The following is a 23673-nucleotide window of genomic DNA, read 5'->3' as shown; positions in this document are numbered from 1 at the left end:
CAACCAGGAGAGTTTTCTAAAGTTATGTCATTCACATCTCTATAATGATTGAGACTCTATCTCAATCATTAGAAGCTATCTTAATCATTAAGAAAAAAATATTATGAAGAGGTTAGAGTTACTACTTTGGGTTCACAATGTCCTGCACTGCCAAAAACCATGTTCAAATGCCTACACACCACCCGAAAAATTTCTGCCTTCTGAGGCCTGGAGGGAGCACGGGTGGGTGGGTTACTTAAATCCCCAGACTCCAGGTTCCTAGAAGAGGCAGTTCCCTACACACCCGCGAATTTATCACAGAAGGCGGGGCGCTAGGGTCAGCCCCCGCCAAACCCGGGGGGAGGGGCGAAGGTCAGTAGCGGCCTTCCTAAGGCTTCTTTCAGCCTCTTCTCGCCTGCCATTCAAGTCCCGAATTTTTGCTGTACTGGTTCAAGTTTCACATGGACCCGCCTCCTGCACTCACCTGATTAGATGTTTATGAGTCAAAAGGCGGGGTAATGAGGCTCCCGGCACTTTATTGGTAGGTACGGACGCCTGTCAGCAGTGTGCCCGCCCCCGCCTCCGGGAGCTCGTTTCTTAATGGCCCCTCACCTTGTCCGTCTCCCAGGTTTCCCTTTCGGTATTGGCCTAGGTACCCGCCCGTCCGGCCCCGTGCTCCGGCCCGTTGGCGACTACGCCGAAAGAGTCCCGCCCTCGTTCGGATGATTGGCGGACTAGCACCCACATGGCCCGCCCCCCGTGGTAGGCGGGTAGTCGTGTCATTGGCTGGGGCCCCCGCCCCGGGCGAGAGGCGGAGGAGGAGGGGCCGGAGAGTTTGGTTGAGCCGCAGCTGTTTGTCTGTTCGGCACAGGCTCGGGCCCGACGGGGGACACGGAGCCCCAGGTACCGGACGGATGGAGCCCACTCGGGCGAGGGGCGGAGGCGCCGGGGAGAGCCGGCGACCCGACCCGCGCCCGGAGGCGGGTCCGGGTGGCGGCGAGGGCCGAGGGCGGCCCCCGAGCGCCGGGAGAAGGGGGCCGGGCCGCGGCAGGCCTAACGGGGGCGCTGAGGAGGGGGCCGGGCGGGCGGGGAGCCCGAAGTTGGGGAGGCCGGGAGGCGGCCGGGCTCCGGGCCGGGCGGGCCGGGCGCGGGAGGCCCGGGGCTGGCGCGAGGGCCGGGGCAGGCCTCGGCGAGCGGCGCCGGGGCGGGGGGCGCCGGGGAGCGGGCCGGGGCTGCGGGAGCCCAGGAGGGGGTCAGCCCCGACGCCGGCGGCCGGGCCGGGCCGGGGGCCCGCGTCCGCGTTCTGTCGGGCGAGGGGCGCAGGATGCGCGGCGCGAGGGAGCCCCGCGGCGCTCGGCGGGCGCCGGGAGACCGAGGTGGCGGGGCAGGGGAGGCGGCCGGGCCGGGGGGTCGGCGGGGGCCGCGCCGCCGTCCGCAGAGTCCCCGCCCGCGGCTCCGGGCCGTGTCCAGGCCGGGTCAGCTGAGGTTTTTCCGGTGGCGCTCCCGCGTCGCCGGAGCCGACCGAAGTCGGGCGGCGGGGGGAGGGTGCGCTCTCGGCGACTGCTGTCTGCTCCCCCGCAGACCCCTCGGGTCCTGCGGGAGCGCTTGGCCTCGGCGAGGGGCCAAGCTGGACGTGGGGACAGTCGCTTCTCTTCTGGCCCTTCGGCTCGTGGGGTCGGTAGCGGATCCCCCGCCTGGTCCCGAGCAGCGGGGGCTCCGCCCGTTCCGTATCTGCCCAGGGAAAGGGGGTTTTGCCGGCCCCAGCGGTCTGTGGACCGTCGTCGTTGGGGAAGTGTGACATGGGTATTCCCCGGCAGGTAATGACTTGGTGGAACCGAGCCTGGAAATGGGAGGTGATGTCACTGAGGAAAGGATTTGGGGAAGAGTGAGAAATTCCATTCCAGAAGGTTGGCATCACCTTTGTTCTTTGTCTACCTCTTCAGGAGGGGCCCCCCTGGCTTCTGTGCGCCTAGAAAGTTGGGCTGAGCAGTGGGGTAGTGGGGAAGGAGGTGAGTCGTGCGAACAGAAAAGAGGGGGCTCACTTGGCACAGCGGCCCACTCCCGTGTATTTTTCATGCTCCGCTGACCACCTTCGGTCTCCCACCAGACATCACTTCTTACTGATTTTGCTTTCATCGTACTTCGTTCATTTCCTCTTTTATACTAGTGAACTCCATTCCTTCTTAGTTTCAAAATTAGTAGGTATGTGTCTTTAAATATTAAAGTAGTACAGAAGTATGAAAAGTGTAGATCCTTCCACCTGAACAACTTATTATACATCTTTTATTCAGGAGGGTAAAAGATAAGGACAGCAAGTCAGGCTAATCTTGCTTTGCTCTGGGGGATGTGCCACCAAAGACAAGGTTCTCATGTTCCCATCAAATTCAGAGGTGATATTCTGTTATTTATTGTGTTCCCTTCACAGTTCCTTTTGTCTTGCTTCTGTCAGATTCAGAGAGGCAGAGTTGTACTCTAGGTTAAGCCTCTTCTTACATACACACACACACACATCAAGTTGTGCACTAAATATCTTAGGAAATGCCCAAATAAATCGCCGAAATGGTTTTTCATGGGCAGGGGGGAAACACTAAGAGGATTCATTGTGTTTGGGAGAATTATTGGCCTCTGTGGGGGGGAGGTTGAGACCTTTCCTGGTGCATGGTCTCTGTGTGCACAGATTATATGACTGTCCCTTCCTTATCCCAAAAGGTGGTTCTTAGGGGCTCCTATATCTTTTTCTAGTGATAGAAAAAGCTCTGATTTATCTGGATTTGAAATTGATTTTCTTCTAAACCTCACTACAGCTGGGATATCTCATACTGCCATTTTTCTCTTCCTTTTTTTTAAGTTGAATTTGTCTTTTACTACCTTTTGAAGGTGTCTAGTCTTTGTACAGCACTCTCAGAAACCTTTATCGTTTTCCCTTCAGAAATTTTTTTCCTTTCCTGCAAAGTCAGACTAAGAGAAAGTGTGTGTGTGTGTGTGTGTGTGTGTGTGTGTCCTTCCCCTCTTATTAGGCTTTGCTATTTTCTCTACTGAGGTTTTCACTTGTTTTGTCTTTTCCTCCTTCCTCTTAAAGCATACCTTCAGAAAACAATCAGGATGAATTATGCCCTCTTAAGTTGAAAATAGCAATCACTTGACAAGTTTTGTTTTGTTTTAACTTTTGGTCTCACCTGGCAGTGCTCAGGAGTTACTCTTGGCAGTGCTCTGGGGACCATGTGAGGTGCTGGGAATCAAACCCTGGTTGATCACTGCATGGCAAGTGCCCTACCTCCTGTACTGTGATTCTGGTCCTTCACTTAAAGTATTAACTCTTTTAAAGGTTTTGCTCTTTTTTTTTTTTAAATTGTGGGAGCCACCCTGTGATACTAGGGTAAGGACATCTGAACCCATGTCTTCACCATGTGCTCTGTTGCTTGAGCCACATCTGTGGCCTCAAGCTTTTGCTTTTATTTATTTTGCGGGGTAGGTGGAGTACCAGGAATCAAATCCAGGGCCTCACACAGCAGAGCAAATGCTCTGCCTCAGAACCACATCCCCGGCAAGGTTTTTGCCTCTTTGGAGGGAGCTTAGCATTGCTCATTGGACTGAGGTATATACTTTGTAGAAGACTCGGGTTTAATCCCTGATATCTCATGATCCTCTAAGGAGCACTGTGAGTGATTCTGAGGACCAGGTGTGGTAACAAACCAAAAATGAGAGACTTGAACACTCGAGAGCTAAAACAGGAGTTAAGCATTTGCCTTGTCCATGGCAGACTCTGGTTCAGTCCCAGGACCCTACCAGGAGTGATCCCTGAGCACAGAGTAGGAGTAAACCCTGAGCACTGCTGCTGGCCGTGGCCCTCAAAACAAAATTAATGTAGCTGCTCTTTAGAAAGAAGGAAGCCTTAAAATCCTACACAACATTGGGAGCCGGAGAGAGTGTACAGGAGGTGGTGGGGAGTTTGAATCTGAGCCCCCGCCGGAGAATAAATCCTGAGTGCAGTACGAGGAATAACACCTGAGCATTGCTGGGTATGGCCCCCAGACAAAACAAGAACAGAAAAATCCTACACAATACAATTACTGAGAGTGTTTTTGGAAAAATTTAATCATTGAACTGTAATGTAACTTAGCTAAAGAGCCATCTAGGTAATCAAAATGTATGCAGATTTCTGGATTGGGTTATAGTTTCTGTTCTGGAGAAAGAAGTACCTTTTTAATAGTGTCCTCAAGCTCAGGGATATATATTGGGGGTTGGGAGTGGGGACCACATCCAGCAGTTCTCAGAAATCACTCCTGTCAGGCTCAGGGGACCATATGGGCTGCCAGGGATCAGACTTGGGTTGGCCGCGTGCAAGGCAAGCACCCTATTTACTGTATTGCCGCTTAAACCCAGATATGACTACATAATCTGATTATTTTGAACATTTAACCTCAATTGAAAATTCAGGGGCCGGAGTGATAGCACAGTGGGTAGGGCGTTTGCCTTGCACACGGCTCACCCGGGTTCGATTCCCAGCATCCCATATGGTCCCCTGAGCTACCGCCAGGAGTAATTTCTGAGTGCAGAGCCAGGAGTAACCCCTGTGCATCGCCAGGTGTGACCCAAAAAGCCAAAAAAAAAAAAATTCAGGAAACTTTGTTTTTATTTTATTTTGTTTGGGGGCCATACCCAGTTGTGCTTAGGGCTTACTCCTTGCTCTGTGCTAAGAGAGCACTCCTGGCAGTGTTCAGGGTACCATACATGGTGTCAGTAATGAACCTGGGTTGGTTGCATGCAAGGCAAGCACCTCACACACTAACCTATCCCTCCAACATGCAACTTTGTCTTCAGCCAGTTGCTTCAGTGTTAGGGTGGGGGACTGTATGTAAGGTGTGATGAGGCCATCTGAGGCATAGTAACCGGTGACAGGAAAAGCAGTTAGCCCATATGAGTTGCAACAGTACCTTGTGGGCAACAGTACCTTCAGGGGCCCCTCTATCCAAGGGAGGTAACAGAAATCAGGGAGAGAATTGGCTCTCTGAAGAAATGAATTTCACGAAATGTAACCAAGAATCTTATCAAGATAGCACAGAAGAAGAAGAGTCCATGGAGGAGCAAAGTAGAATTACTTTGGCATTAATTGAAGACTAATTTAATAGACAACTACTAGGGAGCAGACATTGAGCTCTGCTTGAGAGATACAAGATAACATAAAAGTATTTTTTTTCCCTTTTTCTTTTTGGGTCACACCCAGCAATACTCAGGGGTTACTCCTGACTCTGCACTCAGGAATTAGTCCTGGAGATGCTTGGAGGATGATAAGGAATGCCGGGGATTGAACCCAGGTCAAATGCGTACAAGGCAAACGCTCTACCACTGTACTATCGCTCTGGCCCCTGTATTTTTTTTTTTAAAGAAGTTTGTAGTTTAGAAGAGCCCACAGAACAATTAAATCTTGGGCTGTGGAAGTGCTCAGCAGTATTGAGTGCAGACTTCGCATGCATGAGCCCTGACACCGCATGGATCAGCACTACTGGAAGCAGCCCCCAGTCACTGAGCATTTCTGGGTAGGTCCCCAAAACAACAACAAAACCTAAATAACTTAATATTATAATGTAACAAATGCTAAGATAGCAGCATTCTTCAGGGTCAGAGAGGTAGGATAAGGTACGCCTTGTACTCAGCATCCTTTTTTTTTTTTTTGCTTTTTGGGTCACACCCAGCGATGCTCAGGGGTTACTCCTGGCTTTGCACTCAGGAATCACTCCTGGCAGTGCTCGGGATGCTGGGAATCGAACCCGGGTTGGCCGTGTACAAGGCAGACACCCTACCGGCTGTGCTATTCCTCCAGCCCCTTCCCTGGCATCCCATATGGTCCCCAAGCACCGCCAGGAGTAATTCCTAAGTGGATGGTCAGGAGTAACCCTAATCATAGCCAGGAGTAGCCCAATCACCCTTCTCCACCCCGCAAAAAATATTCTTCAGACTGGAAGCCAGAGGGGAGGAAGGGGAGGAAATGATGAATTCTTGGATAAAAGAGAAATTATGCAACTTCATGGAGAAGGTGACATTTGAGCTTGGGCTTAAAAGTTAGAACTAGGAGTTTGCTAGGTCTAGTAGAGAAGAGCATTCCAGTCTTTCCTAGGTCAATAACAGGGAGTTTGTACTACCATGTTAATAAGAGATGAGTGTGCTTTTTGCCTCTTGGGGAAATATGAGAGGGTAGGGGAAGTAGACTCTCATTTAAGCTGGTGACTCATTGGTTAACACTGACCAACGTTAACATTGGTCAACACAAGGAAAGAGCTGAATCAAGTTATAGAATTCTCAGTTCAAAATTTTTATAATTTGGGGCCAGAGAGATAGTACAGGTGTTAAGGCTCCTCGTATGTGACTGAGCCCGTTTTGATCCCTGGCACTACATATAGTCCACCCGCACCCCCAGGAGTCACCCAATCAGGGAGCTAGGAGTAGTCTGGGTCTGTCCCAAAAACTAAAATAGGGGCTGGAGTGATAGTAATGTGGGTAGAAGCTTGCCTTGCATGTGGCCAGCCAGTCCCTGGCATCCCATATGAACTCTTGAGCACTGCCAGGAATAATTCTGAGCATTGCTTGATGTGAACCGAAAGCAGAAATTAAAAGTATATATTAATATATATATATTTGGGAGTTAAAATTGAGGTATAAACAAATTTGGAGAGTTGGAGGTATTTACTGACTTCTGCTGTCTTTCCTATTCAGTAAATATCTCACATTAATCCCCAACTCACTCAATTCTTGCAGAATTGCCACTTTCCTAATTGTTTTCTACTTAATTGCTTTTATTTCAACCTTCCTGGCAGAAGTTCTAGGGAGGCATGGTAATGAGTGAGGCCTTCTGTCAGAAGGAGAGGGGGCTGGATCCCATTCCAGGGAAGGCCTGGGTTTTCCTAGCTTGTTTTCAGTCCCAAAGGAAGTGCTTATCTAAACTAAATAGAGGTAGAAACTCTATCCAGTCTAAGCTCTTGTTCTGGTCCTAGTATTCTCTTCAGAGCTCAGTTCAGAGTTCAGCATCTCCTGCTTCCTTAATAGGTGTAATGATAAACTAGTAGACAAAGCTACCCGACTAGGAGTATTGCTAGAAAGATGTTTGCTTCTAAACACCGGTGTGGCAGCTGGTTTTGTGGTTCTACCTGCCAAGTTGGTGGATTCTGTTTCCTTCGGTTTCCTCAGTTATAAAATAGATTGAACTAAATGATCTCTAGGTTGCCTCATTTTTCAGTGAGGAGGAGGGTTGGGGCCAAACCAAATGCTGCTCGGGCTTCTTTTGAATTAATGCTCAGGGCTCACTCCAGTGGTGCTTGAGAGTGGGGGGAATCCATGTGATGATGGGTATCAAACATGGTATGCATGGAGCCTCCTTCAAGCAAAGTATGCAATCTAGCCCTTTGAGCTATCTCCAAAGCCCTAGACTTACCTCTTGTCTGTCAAACTGACCTTAGAGGGCTAACATTTGGGAGTAGGCTAAACTCCAGAGGCTATATGCCTGGAACCCAGATGCTATTACAAGGTAATAGTTGCTCTAGTTGGTTTAATTTTTGTTTCTTTCTTTTTGGCTCACACCTGGCAATGCACAGGGGTTACTCTTGGCGGTGCTCAGGAGACCATATGGGATGCTGGGAATCGAGCCCGGGTCAGCTGCGTGCAAGGCAAACGCCCTACCCGTTGTGCTATCACTCTAGCCCCCTGTAGTTGGTTTAGAGAATAAAAATACCACTAGTGGGTCGGAGCGATAGTACAGTGGGTAGGGCGTTTGCCTTGCATGCGGCCGACCTGAGTTTGATCCCTGGCATCCCATATGGTCTCCCCAACACTGCCAGGAGTAATTCCTGAGTGCAGAGCCAGGAGTAACCCCTGAGCATTGTTGGATGTGACCCAAAAAGCAATAAATAAATAAATAAATAAAATTTTAAAAAAATACCACTAGAAAGGGGACCTAACAAATGATCTCTGGGGCTGGATAGAAAGTACAGCAGTGAATAAGACATTTGCCTTTCATGTAGCTAATTCTGGTTTGATTCCTGGTACCACATATGGTCCTCGAGCTCTGCCAGGAGTAAGCCCTGAGCAATGTCAAGTGTGACCCCCCCTCCTCCCCTCCTGTCAAGTGTGACCCCCCTCCTCCCCAAAAGAAAAGAAAAGAAAGAGAGAAAGAGAGGAGAGGATTGGAGAGATAGTACAGTGGGTAGGATACTTGCCTTGCATATGACTGTTTCAGGTTTGCTCCCCAGCATACCATGTGGTCCCCCAAGCCTTCCTGGAGTGATCCCTGAGTATGGAGCCAGAAGTAAACCCTGAACAGTGCTGGGTGTGCCCACCCCCCCAAAAAAAATAGAAGAAGAAATAAGCTCTTGTCCTAATTTGCCTTAATTGGGATGGATAGCCCAGAAGCATTTTCTTTGCATACTTTCGTCTGCTGATAGGAAAAGTTCCTTAAACTGACCACGCTAAAGAACTTACTCCTATAAGGGCCTACAGAGGGTAGGGGACTTGAGTGGTATACGACCAACCTGGGTTCAATCCCCGTCACCACATGAGGTTGCCTGCGCACTGCCAGAAATGGTTCCTCAGCATTATCAGCTGTGACCCCAAAACAAAACAAAGAATTTGCCTCATTCTTCCGCCTTCTCTTCCAGGGGATTGAAGCCACGGTCAGTCCTTATGCCTCCCTAGTCATTTGAAATAAAAGCAATTCTTGTGCAGTTGCACTTCTCAGGGAAGTTAAAATTAGGTTTCTTAGCTGAAAGGGCTGAAGGGAAGATCAGCTTCCTCCCTTTTTCTTTGCCTCCAGTTTTTATTGGTTTGGGAGAGGCACATCAGCATGTGTTCCAGCCCTTTGAGCAATCTCCCTGGTCCTTGCCTCAGTTTTGAAGGGAATAATCTCACTTTGAAGGCTGGGACTTCATTTTTACCACCAATAGATCACTTAGTTTTCTTTTCTCGCCTTGTAGAAAAAAAAGTTACCAAAATAGAAATAATCGAATTGAACCTTATATGTATTATTTCATTTCTATACCTTGATCTTTTGAGATTTTTAGCTACTGAGAAAGAAACACAATAATCTAACTTGTTGCGATGAAAGGTCAAGGTTTAGGATTGGGGAGATGGCTCAAAGTGCTGGAACACATGCTTGGGATGCAGGCACCCCAGGTTTGATCCTCAGCAATGTGTGATCCCCCAAACGCTGCTGGGAGTGACCCCACTGCTGGGATATGGCTCAAAAACAAAATAGATCAAGACCATCAATTATAGTGAGCAGGAAAGGCAGGAATGCGCTTTTTTCTTTTTTTAGGAGTTGGTTTTGATTTGTTTAGGGGTCCTACCTGGCTGTGCTCAGAATGGTGCTTGGGAACTGTCTGTAGTCCCAGGGATCAGGCCCGGGTCAGATGCAAGAGAGGCAGGCACCTTAATCTCTTCTGTCTCTGTGGCATTTCTTTTTAATACCTTAGAATTTTATTTATTTTTGTTTTGCGACCACACCCAGCAGTACTCAGTTCTTAATCCTGGCTCTGCCTTCAGCAGTTACTCTTGGCAGGACTTGGCCAGGGATAAAACCCGCCTTGACCACATGTAAGGCAAATGCTCCACTTGTACTGCCTCTCCAGCCCCAACTCCAGGATTTTCTAACCTAGTTGTTATTCATCTGACAACCCAAGACTACTTTCTGGCAACTGAGTTTGCTGACCAATTTCTGGACTCTGCCTGCAGGGCTTACTGACAAGGACTTTGTGAGCTGAGTATATGACTGTTTCTTAATTTCACATTTCCCCAACTCTCTGCTGTTTTTCTAGATTTAGGATGATGTATCTGTCCTAGAGAGTTCTGTCCTAAATCTAAATCTAAGTGTTTTTGTTCCTGATTTTGTTTGTTTATTTTGTGGGAGAGGGGAGCCATACCTGGCTACCAGCGCAACTCCCAACCCACTGGTGCTCAGCAGCAGAGTCCTAGTAGTGCCCAGGGGTCCAGGCAGCACTAGAAATAGAATCCTGGAGTCCTTCATGCCTAGCTTGCGCTCCAGCTCTTTGAACTGTCTCCTTGGCCACCTAACTTTATGTTTTCATATTGAAAGTTAGTAACGTTGAGGCTTAATGTCCTGCTCCTTGATCAGTATTTGAAATAAAGTGTGAGAGGGCCAGAGAGATAGAACACTGGGTAAGGCACTTGCCTTATACACAGCTGACCTGGGGCTGATCCCCAGCACTACGTATGGTTCCCCAAGCACCACCAGGAGTGGCCCCTAAGCACAGAGCCAGAGTATGACCTGAGCAAGCACGGTGTGACCCCAAAACAAAAGTGAAATATGAGGGATTGAATAAAATCGAGTCACTTTTTCTTTTTCTTTTTTTTTTCCTGCTTTTTGGGTTACACCCAGCGATGCACAAGGGTTACTCCTGGCTCGTGCACCTGGCGGTGCTCGGGCGACCATATGGTTTACTGGGAATCGAACCCGGGTCAGCTGCATGCAAGGCAAGTGCCCTACCCACTGTACTATCGCTCCAGCCCCTGTTTGTTTTCTTTATGTTTTAATTTCTTTTTTCTTTTTGGAACCAGAGACCTTGTATGTGGGTTAAGGTATTTCCCTTGCTTGTGGCAGCTCTGGTTTAATCCTTGGCACCACATGGCCCCCAGAGCACCACCAGGAAATATCCCTGAGCACTACTGGGTGTGGCCCCCAATTTTGGGGGATGGGGCACACCCAGCAGTGCTCAGGAGTTATTCCTGGTTCTGCGGTTAGTAAATTACTCCTGGCAGTGCTCAGGGGACCATATGGGGTTCTGGGGATCAATCATGGGTCGGGCATGTGCAAGGCAAGCACCTTACCTGCTATACTATCTCTGGCACCCTATTTTTCTTTTTTATTATTGTTACACATATTAGGGACGGGGGGGGGGGGGGTCTGTGCCTGTGGTGCTTAATAAGAGCTACTCCTGGATCTGCTGGATTTGGGAAGTGGTGTCAGCCCCCTGCTGCTCAGGCAGTGCTGAGGTTTGAACCTGGGCTTCCTCCATACAAAAAGCATGTGCTCGGTCCCTTGAGCCATCTTCCAATTTTGGCTCCAGTTTATTTTTATTCCCTCCCAGCATCCCTCCTGAAATGCTGCTAATGTTGTCGTGTCTGTGGGTTGCATAGACTCCTTGCTATGGTCCTTGCACGCTTGGCCCTCACGCTCACCAAGGTTTTGCATTTCTGTAGTTTGCGCCCATGTTTTCCAGGGGTCACACTCTTAGTTATGGCACACAAGCTACTGGTATGGTGCTCATACATGTTTAAAGAATTTGAACCTCTTTTTGTTGCAAATTTCACACCTTAACCACAGTGAGATTAGAAACCTCCCACAGCACTAGGGAAGGAAGAAACAAAGGATCACATTTGGCACATATAGAACAGACACTGAGGACTGGAATAAATGACCAGATCAAAATTCAGTTCCCAGCACTACACGGTCCCCCAAGCACTGCCATGAGTGATCCTCAGCACTTCTTAGGAGCACTGTTGGATGTGACCCTATAGGAAACATGTGTCCTGGGAGTGGAACGATAGTACAGCAGGTGGGACACTAGTCTTGCCAGTGACTGACCCAGGATCAGTCTCTGGCACTGCATACGGCCCTCCGAGGCCCACCATGAGTGATCCCTAAGCACAGAGCCAGGAGTAATCTTGAGCACAGCTGGGTGTGGACCCTTCCCCCAGCATAAAAAATTCATCTTTACAGATGCTAAAAATTCCTAAGCAAATAAAAAATTTTAAATATACCCAGATTTTTGGAAGTAAATTTAAATTCTTTTAAACTTTCTCCTACTCTCCTCCATACTTCAGAGTTCTTAGAGATGATAAGGAACTTTAAAAATAAGCTCAGGGGCAATTTAAAGATAAGCCAGGGGCAAAGTGACCGAGTATCCTAAGATCATTGTGGGTTAATGAGTGTAGCAGAGAGTGAAAATCAGACTTACCAAATTCCTAAGTTCTTACTACATGAGGCTCTTGTCTGCTTTAGCTTCCCATTTTCATAATTGCCCCATAACTTCAGTAGTAGAATTGAAGGACTATACTTAGCCCTCATTCTTAATTTCGCCTAGAAATGCTTTAGTAGGAACCATACTCTGTAACAGAGGTTCCCAAAATTATTTGGCCTGCCACCCTCTTTTCAGAACAAAATCACAGTTCATCTGTCCCCCACAGCTTCCCTTTTTCGGGGAGGGGGAGCAGGGCAGGAGGTGTTGCTTAGGGGCTACTTCTGGCTCTTTAGGGCTTTGGTCCCAGCAGTGCTCGACGAACCGTGTGCCCGGGATTGATCTCTGGGCTCAGGGATGGGGCCATCCATGTACGAGGGCAAGTACCTTAATCGCTTTACTACCTAGCTGCACTATCTACTATCTATCTATCTAGTGGAATAGAATAGAATTTTGGGCTAGACCCACTAGAGCTCAGGCGCCACTTGGCATAATTGTGTGGTATTTAGAGGTTGAATCCAAGCAGTGCTTGGAGGATCATGGGGTGCTCAGGATTGAACCTGGGCTATTGCCTGCAAAGCTTGCACTGTGGTCCTTTGAGCCATGTCCCCAGTCCAGTGTGTTTTCTGCTAAATTAGGAATCACTGGAGGGCACCTATGCTCAGCACTATACCACTAACAGAGAAATCACACTGGACTAGGGAGTTAATGCAGAAGGCTAACGCATACACCTAACATGCAGAGAGACCCTGGGTTCAATTCCTGCATGGTTTCCCAAGCACCACCAGTCAATTACCCCAGAGCATTGAGCCACGAATAGCTCCTGAGTACTGCTGGGTTTGACCCCAAAACAATCATATAGAATAAAAAAATTGGAATCCTTCATATATCACTCTCAGAGGTAATAACTGCTGTTAACGTGTATTTGTTCCTCCTTTTAAGCTTTTCTTTTGGTCTCCTTTTGGGTTACACCCAAAAATGCTCCAGGGTTACTCCTGGTTGGTGCTCAGGTGACCATATGGATGCCGAGGATTGAAGCTGGGTCAGCCATGAGCAAGGCAAACACCTACCTACTGTCCTATAGTTCCAGCCCCTCCTTTTACCTTTTTCTTTGCAGAATTTTGTTTTGTTTACCAAATAAGGTTCAACCATGTGTTTAAATTCTGTTGCTTTATTTTTATCTTAACAATAGCTCTTCAAGACTTTATTTAATATTTATATTTACCTTTGAGAGAAAATGAACAATACTGATAGCTAGAAATTCAGATTGCTTCAAAAGATACCTCTATTTGTTGTGTTTTGGAGGAGGGAGAGTCAGACCCAGTGATGTTGAGGGCTACTGCCGGTTCAGTGCTTGAAGGTCAGGGAACCATGTAGTTCCAGTGATTGAACCCAGGGCTCCTGTACATAAAATATGTGTTCTAGCTCATTGTGATTTTCCCTTGATCTTAATGCTTTTAAGTTGAATAAATGTAACTATTTGAAGAACTTGCTGTATCATTTTCATTTCTACCATTTTATGAAGAGTAGTGAAAACATCATAGAATGGCACATGTAGATCTAGATTCTTAGAAGTCAGTGACCTAGAATCAGAGTAATTTGTTAAATTTCTGTCTTCATCCAGTTTGTATTGGGTCCTTTAAGGTCTTCTCTCATCTCTCTGTTGACTTCCTCTTTACACTAATTTTTTCTGTTTATTTCTCCACTTCTTTCATGTGACTGCCTTTTGGTTTTGGTTTTGTATTTTTGGGGCTGCACCCCAGCAGTTCTTGCAGGGGTACTCCCAGCTCTGTGCTCTAGGGACCATGTAGTACCAGGATTCAAAGTAGGGTCAGAGACAGTACTGAGATCAAGGTGCTTGCATTGCACACAGCCAATCCTGATTCTTTCCCTGGCACTGCATTTATCGCCTGAGCTTTGCCAGGAGTGATCCCTGAACACCAAAACAAACAAACAAACAAACAAAAAACCCTGATTGCCCTCGTGCAAGGCAAGTGATTTAACTCCTGTACTCTCTGACCCCATGTATAACTGCTTTTTCAGAATATATTGATAAATAATATTGAAATATACTTTAACATACTAATTTGATCTTTTATGTGAATAAAGGCTCTAAATAACAGTATTTGTTTATTAGTACTATGCTAAAGATATCTCTCAATTAGTCCTCGTAGTCACTCTATGAGGATGGGTATCAGTGATCACTGGTAAGAGCCAGAGACTAGTACAGTGAGTAAGGCTTGCTTTGCTGTAGCCAAATACAGTTCTCTTGAGTACTGCCAGGAGTGATTCCTGAACACCACCAACGTGCCCAAATCCAGAAACTAGTCATGAAGCACTTTATGCCAGTTTTTTTGTTTTGTTTTGTGGCCACACCCAAATGATGCTCAGGGTGTAGGTGTTACTCCTACATCTGTACTCAGGAGTCATTCTGGGAGATGCTCAGGGGACCATATGGATGCTGGGGATTGAATCCAGGTCAACGGCATGCAAGGCAAATGCCTTACCAGCTATACTATAGCTCTCTGTCTCCAGTATTAGATTTTTTTTTAAGTTTTTTTATGGGTATTATCTGAGTCAGTCCTCAAAACAAACTTAGGATGTAGGTATTCATTAGAGAGTTTTTCCATTTTACAAACGAGGAAACAAATACAGATTGAGTAAGGTACCCAAAACTCTAAATACAAGAGGCTACACAGATAGTACAGAAGGTAGGGCACTTGCATGCATCAACCCGAGTTTGATCCCAGCTACCCCATATAGTCCCCTGAGCCTTGCCAAGAGTGATCCCTGAGCACAGAGCCAGAAGTAAGCTCTGAGCACTACCAGGTATGGTCCAAAAATAATAAAACTCAGGGGATTGGGGGAGTGTGGGTTTGGAAGCCACATCCCGTGGTTGCTGAGGCCTTACTCCTGGCTCTGTGCTCAGAGATCATTTTTATCATTACTTAAGGGACCATGTGGTGTGCCTGGGATTGAACCCCAGTTGCCACATTCAAGGCAAGCACCCTACCCACTATACTATCTCTTTGATCTTCAACAGTAGTTATTCCTCTTGTATGATTCTCTATCTGTTGTCTTTGTGGGGAAAGAGTGGGGGCACCACACCTGGCCATAGTCAATTCATGTCCAAGGCCAGCTCTTTAACCTCTGTGCTCTCTCTGGCCCCTGTTGTTCCTTCAGTCTTTAGTTTAGCAGGAATTTGTTTTTGTTTCGGGGCCACATGGTAGTGCTCAGGGTTTACACCTGGCTCTGCCTTTAGGGACCATCTGGGGTACCAGAGATCCACCCAGGATCGGCCACCGGCACAACAAGTGCCCTGCCATCTGTACTGTCTCTCCAGCCCTGAGTTTTGCAGGAATTTTTAACCCTGATCTTACTCCAGAGCAACTTGCTATAGTGACAAAATAACTTTTTCCCACATAAGCCAGAGAATATATTGTTGTGGGGTAAATAGAATTAACCCCGCAGAATGGATAGATGAATTTGCACAAGCAAAGTACAACCTAAATGAACCCGAGGCCTCACATATGCCTGGCATGCCCTCTACATCCTGGCCCTATGTTAAGTTTTTTGAGTCTCATAGTTTCTTTCCCTTTTGGCTCAGGATGAAGGACATTTAGGTTTGAATGATTTGATGCTTATATTCCAACATTCCTTTCTGTCTTCTCGAACACAATATTCCTAATATCTTAGAAGGTAGAGTAGGTGATTCAGTTCTTTTCTTCATCAGGTAGTTATGTCAGTAGTTTTCAACCGCTGGTCCACAGACAACCACAGAACTTCCCTGTGGGTCATTGAAAAAGTTGGTCTGTGAACTCATGTTAGTCCACTGGTGTAAAAAGTTTGAACCCTCTGCTCTATATCATCCTCTAGAACAGTGTATCTCGATCTTAAGCCATGACCCCCTTCCAGCCTTATTTCTTTCTGGTAGCCCCCACTCTCCTACAGGCTGGCCCCTTGTCTTGGGCTGTGGTCTCCTTGGAATATCCTGAGGGTTCATAGGGGACCTTATGACCTGGTTGAGAAATGCCAGAACAGTTTCCCGAAGTGATTCATACATTCCCGGGGGGGGGGGGGGGTGAGTGGGAAGGTGCTTTCTGTTTGTACACTTAGGGTTGATTTCCATGGGTGGAGTGATGGTACAGCAGGTACAGCACTTGCCTTGGACATGGCCAGCCCAGGTTTGACACCCCCCCCCCCCCCCGCCACCCAGCAACATGTATGATCCCTCAACATGCCTACTATGGTGATTCCTCCCTCCCCAGCCAAAAAAAAAAAGATTTCTGGAGTGGCTCTACATTCAGGAATCACTCCTGGTGGTGCTCAGAGGACCATATGGGAAGTCAGGGATCGAACCTGGGCAGACGGAGTAAAAGGCAAGCACCCTGTCCTCTGTACTTGATCCCTCAGCACTGCCAGGTGTGACAATCCCTGCGCCTCCCCGACCCCCCCCCCCCACACACACACACACAAACACACAAAAAGGTAGATTTCTAGAGGGGCACTGAGTAACATTTTCTTGGTTTTTTGGTTTTTGGTTTTGGCCACACTCAGTAATGGTCAAGGAAACTCCTGGGTATGCACTCAGGAGTCACTCCTGGCAGGGCTTAGGGGAGCATACGGGATGTCAGGGATCAAGCCCAGGTCAGCTTGCAAGGCAAGTGTCTTACCCACTGTACTGTCTCTCCTGCGTTGCTTTTTCTAAAAAGGGGGCAAAAGTTGAAATAAGCTTGGAACCTCTGGTTTAAAAGGCGTATCTTTTTCTGCTCCTAATTTGGAGAGAGCTGCAGGTTTGGGTCTGTTGAGTGTGGTGGGTAACTTAATCCTTAGGGACTAAAATGACAGGTTCAAATTGAGAGTGGATCAAGCCTACTTCCCTTTACACTCAGATTTGGAAATGTGGTAGAAGCAGAGGTAGCTGATACAGTATGGGGTCTATTGCTTGTGTTTTGCTTCTCATCTTTGACCAGAAATTTGAAAGGAGGGCTGGAGCGATAGCACAGCGGGTAGGGCGTTCGCCTTACAAGCGGCCAACATGGCCGACCCGAGTTCGATTCCTCCGCCCCTCTCGGAGAGCCCGGCAAGCTACCGAGAGTATTCGATATGCCAGACACAGTAACAACAAAGTCTCCAATGGAGACGTTACTGGGCCCGCTCGAGCAAATCGACGATCAACGGGAGGGCCTTTACCTTTACCTTACCTTAGACTGAAAGGTGATGAGGAGCAGGGGTTAGGTGGGTAATGCCAGCAGTCGGAGACCAAGGAGAATGCATAAGGCCCGGATTTGATCCCAGGTACCACATGATTCCTCGAACACCATAGGGTTAGTGCTGGTATCCCCAGCACCTGGGCCTGTGCAGAACTGCACCAGGTGCCCGAGCCAGGTGTTGTCAGGCCCCTGAGCCCCAGAACACTGCTGAGGAAGCCCAGCTGAGGGTGGTGATAGGGGAATTGGTATTTTTTAAAGGCATGTTGGGAAATGAATGGGCAACTGAAAGTACTCAGAGTTTTCCATCTCTCCACTCCAGTCTTCTTGCAGTTAGGGATTACATGGTAGGGTAAACTACATTGAAGATGTTCTTTTCTTTTCTTTCTTTCTTTTTTTTTTGTTTTGCTTTTTAGGCACCCAGCGATGCACAGGGGTTACTCCTGGCTCTGTGCTCAGGAATTACTCCTGGCGGTGCTCAGGGGACCATATCGGTTGCTGGGAATCGAACCCGGGTCGGCTGCATGCAAGGCAAATGCCCTACCCGCCGTGCTACTGCTCCAGCCCCCGAAGATGTTCTTTTCTTTCTTCTCCCATTTTTGGGGGTTACACTGGCTGTGCTCAGGGCTTATTTCTGGCTCTGTGCTCAGTGCTCCAGATTCATTCTTGGCAGGGTTCAGGGGACAATATGTGGTGCCAGGGTCAAACCCAGTTTGTCTGCATGCAAGGCATTTTAAATGCCCTACCTGCTATACTGTCTCTTTGACCATTCTTATCACTGAGTGTTGGTTACCCAGGACCCTTTCAGAAGTGTAACATCTCTTTTTCTTATTTTTTGGGTGTTGGGGGTGGGGTTGGAGCCACACCTGGGTGGTATTTAGGGGATAGTCCTGGTTCCGTGCTCATTGCTTCTTCCCCGTGGTGTTTAGGGAACTATAACATGCCAAAGATTTAACCTGGACCTCCAGCATTGAGCTCATCGTCGTGCTAATCCCCCAGCCCCAGAAGTGTTAGCATGTCCCAGATAGATGATTTATAAGAGCTAAATCCTCATAGGAGCAAAGAAATAAAGATACTCTTTCTCCCCCCTAAAAAAAAAGTGATTATGGCTCAATAGCACTGGGTGGGGGGGTTGGAAAGCAGAATAAGGAAAGGGCTGTGGTGCCTGCCTTGCAGTTAGATGCCTGAGTGCAGAATCAAGAGTGATTCCTGAGTGCCTCCCTGCTCAAAAAAAAAGGTACTGTGTTTAATTTTACCCATCTTTTTTTCTTGCAGGACTGTTGAAGCCTGGAGGTCCCCTCCCCTCCCCCTCCCCCCTTTGCCGCTCTGTGGCACCCCCCTCCCTCCGCCCTTGCCCACTCTGACGTCTAGCCATGACTAGCAGAAGCACAGCAAGGCCCAACGGGCAGCCCCAGGCCAGCAAAATATGTCAGTTCAAATTGGTCCTGCTTGGTGAATCTGCGGTGGGGAAGTCTAGCCTGGTATTACGTTTTGTCAAAGGGCAGTTCCATGAGTACCAGGAGAGTACTATTGGAGGTAAGTACCTCTGGGAAAGATGATGTTCAGTGCTCAGACTTTTGAAGGCAGATCTAGGAACTTTTCTGTGGAGCTGGTCATTTTAGCTCTCTGGACTGGAAATTCTCTAAAATGAAACAAAGCAAAAATCTACATTGCCCCAAGCAGGTGCATTTTCATTTTCTATGGCTAGTAGGAAAAAACTTTAACCTTGGAAATTGTTGATATTGTTTATCACAATCTGTCTCCATACTCTTACCCAGTGAAGTTCAATTGAGTGTTAGTTCGAGCAACCTTGGTTTGGAGCAGTGATTTGTAATTAAAAAAAATTGTACATCAGAATCACTGGGGAGCATTTTCATCCTGTGCATGCTTAAACCCTATCCTCAATCTGCTGTTGGAGGTTGAGTCAGGTTGACAGTAGTGCAGAAATGTATGTTAAAAGTTTCTTAGATGGGGGGCTGGAGAGATAGCACAGCGGGTAGGGCATTTGCCTTGCACGTAGCCGGTCCAGGTTCGATTCCCGGCATCCCATATGGTCCCCTGAGCACTGCCAGGAGTGATTCCTGAGTGCAGAGTCAGGAGTAACCCCTGTGCATCGCCGGGTGTGATCCAGAAAGCAGCAAAAAAAAAAAAGCTTCTTAGATGATTCTGATACACATCTGGTAAAATAGATGCTGCAATTAAATGCCAATTTATAAACAGAGTTTCTTCCTTTCCCACCTTTGATGCCTTCTCCTCCCATGACCCAAAATAAGGTGCTAATTCAATAAAGAATATTTGTGAGAATTCACACATTACTCCTCCCCATCTTTTACTAATTCACTTAGAGATATCTTCTTGGACCAGCAGAAATTATATAGAAAAGTAAAGGCCAAATAACATAGCGGTGGAACTTGCTCTGTAGCTTTAAATTAAGTCTCAATATGTTTTTTAATTGAAGCTTACACTTTCTATCATGTTATCATGTTATCCTCTGTTTAGATAAGAAAAGTGTTGTCCTTATTATTCCTAAAATGTACCCCCCACCTCCCATTCCTTAATAAGAGAAACTTTAGCTAGAGAATTTCTTAGCTAGAGAAGGACTTAGCCACGAGTAGTTTTTACTCTTGTCAAGTAGAACACTAAACCTTTTCCTGTAGTTCAGTGGCCTGGGTAGATAGAGTTGACTGATCATAGACTGAGAATAGAGACATTTTGAAAGAGAGGTAGAATGCTTTCATTTCTCTTCCCACTTACAACATTTTTCCTGTCTGCTCTTTCATCCCTAGCGGCCTTCCTCACCCAGTCTGTCTGCCTAGATGACACAACAGTCAAGTTTGAGATCTGGGACACAGCTGGGCAGGAGCGATACCATAGCTTGGCCCCTATGTACTACAGAGGTGCCCAAGCTGCAATTGTGGTTTATGATATTACTAATCAGGTAAGCTGTTGGCTAAGATTGTCCTAACTTTCATTGATAGTTAGGATTTTAAATGATAGGACTTGGATGGGGGAGAGAAGATTGATTCTCAAAATGGCAAAATAAAGGACCAAGGATGTGGCTGCATGGCAGAACGCAGGCCTCGCATGTGTGAGGCCCTGGGTTTGATTCTCAGCACTGCATCTCAGGCAAAAGAATAGCAGAATAAGAGTGAAAATTATGCTCCCTAGTGCTGAGAAACAGGTCATGAATGATGAGAGATGGGGGGTCTCAGGGAGGGGAACCTGTTTCAGGGAGAGAAGGGAGCTTGAGACGGGGATGTCAGTGGGAGGGATCTGAATTGGCGGTTGCCCCAGCCCTCTCATTCGCTCTCTCGTGTTCTCCTAGGAAACCTTTGCCCGGGCAAAGACATGGGTAAAGGAGCTACAGCGACAGGCCAGCCCTAGCATCGTTATTGCCCTGGCGGGGAACAAAGCTGATCTAGCCAACAAGCGCATGGTGGAGTACGAAGTAAGATAGCCTGTAGAGCCCCCCTCTTACATCTCCGTCGGTGCTTGGGACCTTATTTCCAAACCTGCCCTTTCTGAAAAACTCATCTGAGGACATTCATCATCTCATTTCCCAGTTCTGCACCAAGTTAAATACAGCAACACTGTGACCTTAATGACAGCCAAGAGAGTTTAGAGGAGTCAGAAGAAAATTCCAGAGCAGAGGGGTAGGGGAGTACCAGCTGTGGGGGTACCAGTATGCAAACAGGAAGGAGGGAGCAGTTGAATTTGAGGTAAGGGACTATTCAAGTCTCAGAATTCAAAAGCCCCGACCAACTTAACCTTCTCCCTAGAATCAAAATTCCTGATAGATCTTTGTTGGAGGGTGGTCTAGATTTGTATCTCTCAGCCTTTATCAATTGTGGCCCCCTCCCAACCTTGTTTCCTTCATGTGCCCCCATCCCCTGCCCTATCAGTTCCCTAGTCTCATGCTACGGCCTCCCATTTTTCTGGTTTTCACCCCTGACCCTCTCGTGATACCATGGGGGCCCACAGGGTCCATATGGCCCCTGGGTAAGAAACACTGGTCTGTCCTTAAGGGAGTCATCACCAAAATATGGGCCCAGAGCCAGCTGGCTTACTGGGTCACGTACGGGGAGGGAACTTAGGATATTGCCTAGCTCTGGTGCTACATGGGAGTGTAAAGGCAGTGTTTTTTTCCCTGCTGGACATTCTGAGCACCAGTACACCCCACCCCTTGCAGGAGGCCCAGGCGTACGCAGATGACAACAGCTTATTGTTTATGGAGACTTCAGCTAAGACAGCTATGAACGTGAACGACCTCTTCCTGGCAATAGGTAAGGTCCGAGCAGCCTGAGGTCTTTCTTTCCCCTTGCTGCTGGACAAGATCATTAACCCTCAGACCACAAAAGTAGATGGGAGTTCTGTGAAACTTCGCTATGGAAATTCTCTAACCTTCCACTGAGGTCGCCATTCTTGGGGTGTAGCTTGACCTCGCATCTTCAGTGTAGTTGGCAGTCTGGGTGGCCCTCCCCTTTTCAGAACATTGCTTCAGCCTCTCCCGTTTCCCCTTCCTCCCTCTGCTTCCCTCACCCAACAGTGTTTTGGGGGAATGAGTAAACGCCGTCATACTTTGTTTCCTTCTCTTTTTATCTCTAGCTAAGAAGTTGCCAAAGAGCGAACCCCAGAACCTGGGGGGTGCAGCAGGCCGAAGCCGGGGTGTGGATCTCCACGAGCAGTCCCAGCAGAACAAGAGCCAGTGTTGTAGCAACTGAGGGGGCGGCTAGCAGCGAACGAGTCTGGAGCTAGCACGAGAGCTAAGAAATAACCTCTGTCCCCACCCCTCAGCACACAGCCCCTATGGTAACAGCACACTGAGCCCTGGCTCCCAAGGGCTGCCTCCTGACAGCTCCGTCTTGGCACTTTTTAACGCTTCAGCAACCGACACCAGGCAGCTGTTGCCACTGGCCTCTGACCCCCTACGGTGGGGCTTGGGGGTCAGATCCCCGGGACTTACCTTCCAAAACAAACTTTCTTCACTGTGTATTATAGGTGCAAGACAGTGACCTGCGTCTCTTTCCTTCTCTTCCTCATTTTTCCTGAAAATGTTTTTTGTCTCCCGCCTCTTCCCCTTCTGCTTTTGTCAGTCCCTGCTGTTGACCCCCTTTTCCTCCTCTCCCCAGGATGGAGAAGGTCGTGGTTCCAGGAACTGAGGAAGGAAGTTTTCAGTCCAGTCCTGTAGAGGGCTCTGGGGGGCGGAGTATAGGGCTCAGAGCAGGAGGGAGTAAGGAAACATTTTCCTTTTTTTATCTCGTTGGTTTCTCATATTTGAAAACACTGCAGAATCCATGAGTTGGTCTCGTGGAGGGTTTCTTGGTGGGAAGGCAAGCTCTCGGGCACCTGGTGGGAGTCACGTTGTTAGCTGACTGGGTGGAGGTACACATGGCAGTGTCATCCGTGGCTCTGGAACTCTCCCAAAGCCTAGTTTTCCCTCACCCAGCCTTTTAGGTAGCCTCTCCCCTGTTCATGGGGGAGACTCTGGACCCCAGAGTCCTCCAAAGAATCTTCACTGTTGCCTGCATCTTTGGCTCTGCTGTGATCTAATTGGAGGAGGGTCCAGATTTTGATGCCCGTCCTCTGATTTATACATATGCATTTGTTCTTTTCTCTCTGGCCCTGCGATGGCCTCGGCCCCAGCCACTATCTCCCCCTGCAGTTTGCACTTTAATTGATGAGTTTCGTTGGGATACTTGTTTCATGGGGTTCTGATTGACTTACCTGACCTCTTCCCTTTTTAATGAAATAGAATCCAAGGTGTGTATGAGGTTTGGGGAGAGGCTGTAGAGTATAGTACCGGTGGCAGCTGCCCAAGCCCGGTCTCCACTGCTAGTTTCTTCCAGCTCTGATTCTTAATCTGTTCCTGCCAACCTGGCTCTTGGGTGTAGGTTTTTCTTTCCTGGGAAATTAACTGAGCTTCTGGAGAGTGTTCTCAGGATTGCTTAGGCCAAGGTAGGGGAGTGAAGAGGAGTCAGGCAACGGGGACGCGTTCTCTGTTCTTTCCCAGGGTTCACATTCAATTCGATCCACCCATTGTCATGTCTTTTCTATTTCCCTGTAAATAGGTATGATCGTGATTTCCCATCTTAGACTGTTCTGTCTTCCTCCTCCCATCAGGCCCTGTTTCTTCTCTTCTCCATTGGTACCTTCAGTTTAGTGCCTCCATCCTTAACCCTGTTCCTGCCCACCCCCCACCTCCACCCCCATGCAACAGTGGCTTAATCCAGATACCACGAGGGGCTGGCACCACAAGAGGCTGGCTTGTTGCCCTTCACATCACCTGTTCCTATGGACAGGGACTAATTAGCACTGAAAGTCCCTCACAGCTTTCTCATATCACCAGAGGATTCCGTGATGGTTCTTTCTAAATCCAACCTCTGTTCACAGCCCTCGTCAGATGTTTTAGGATGTCTGTAGGAAGCCATCAAGGCAAGAGAGAACTCTGAGCTCATTGTTCCAGCCCAGAGTTTTGGGAAAATTTGGGAGATACGCTCGGAAAGGCTACAGTGACCTAGGATAGG

At 47.9% G+C, this 23673-nt stretch overlaps 2 protein-coding genes across 2 annotated transcripts; one reads left to right on the top strand and one right to left on the bottom strand.

Moving 5' to 3' along the window:
• The first annotated feature begins 743 nt into the window (after positions 1-743).
• RAB5B (RAB5B, member RAS oncogene family) lies at positions 744-22405 on the top strand. Its single transcript, XM_056120046.1, has 6 exons — positions 744-882; positions 18425-18685; positions 19936-20087; positions 20475-20597; positions 21339-21432; positions 21755-22405. Exons 2-6 carry the CDS (start codon positions 18523-18525, stop codon positions 21868-21870), a joined length of 648 nt encoding a protein of 215 aa, XP_055976021.1. The 5' UTR covers positions 744-882; positions 18425-18522; the 3' UTR covers positions 21871-22405.
• Positions 1033-1780, bottom strand: LOC130029096 (translation initiation factor IF-2-like). The gene is made up of 2 exons (XM_056119979.1): positions 1258-1780; positions 1033-1211 (listed from the first exon to the last, which is right to left on the bottom strand). Exons 1-2 carry the CDS (start codon positions 1778-1780, stop codon positions 1033-1035), a joined length of 702 nt encoding a protein of 233 aa, XP_055975954.1.
• Positions 22406-23673: the final 1268 nt, after the last annotated feature.

Source organism: Sorex fumeus, unplaced genomic scaffold (genome assembly GCF_029834395.1).
Source record: "Sorex fumeus unplaced genomic scaffold, SorFum_2.1 ptg000042l, whole genome shotgun sequence".
NCBI lineage: Eukaryota > Metazoa > Chordata > Mammalia > Eulipotyphla > Soricidae > Sorex > Sorex fumeus.
Note: the sequence above shows the minus strand (reverse complement) of the source record. Positions and strands in the feature narration are given on the sequence as shown.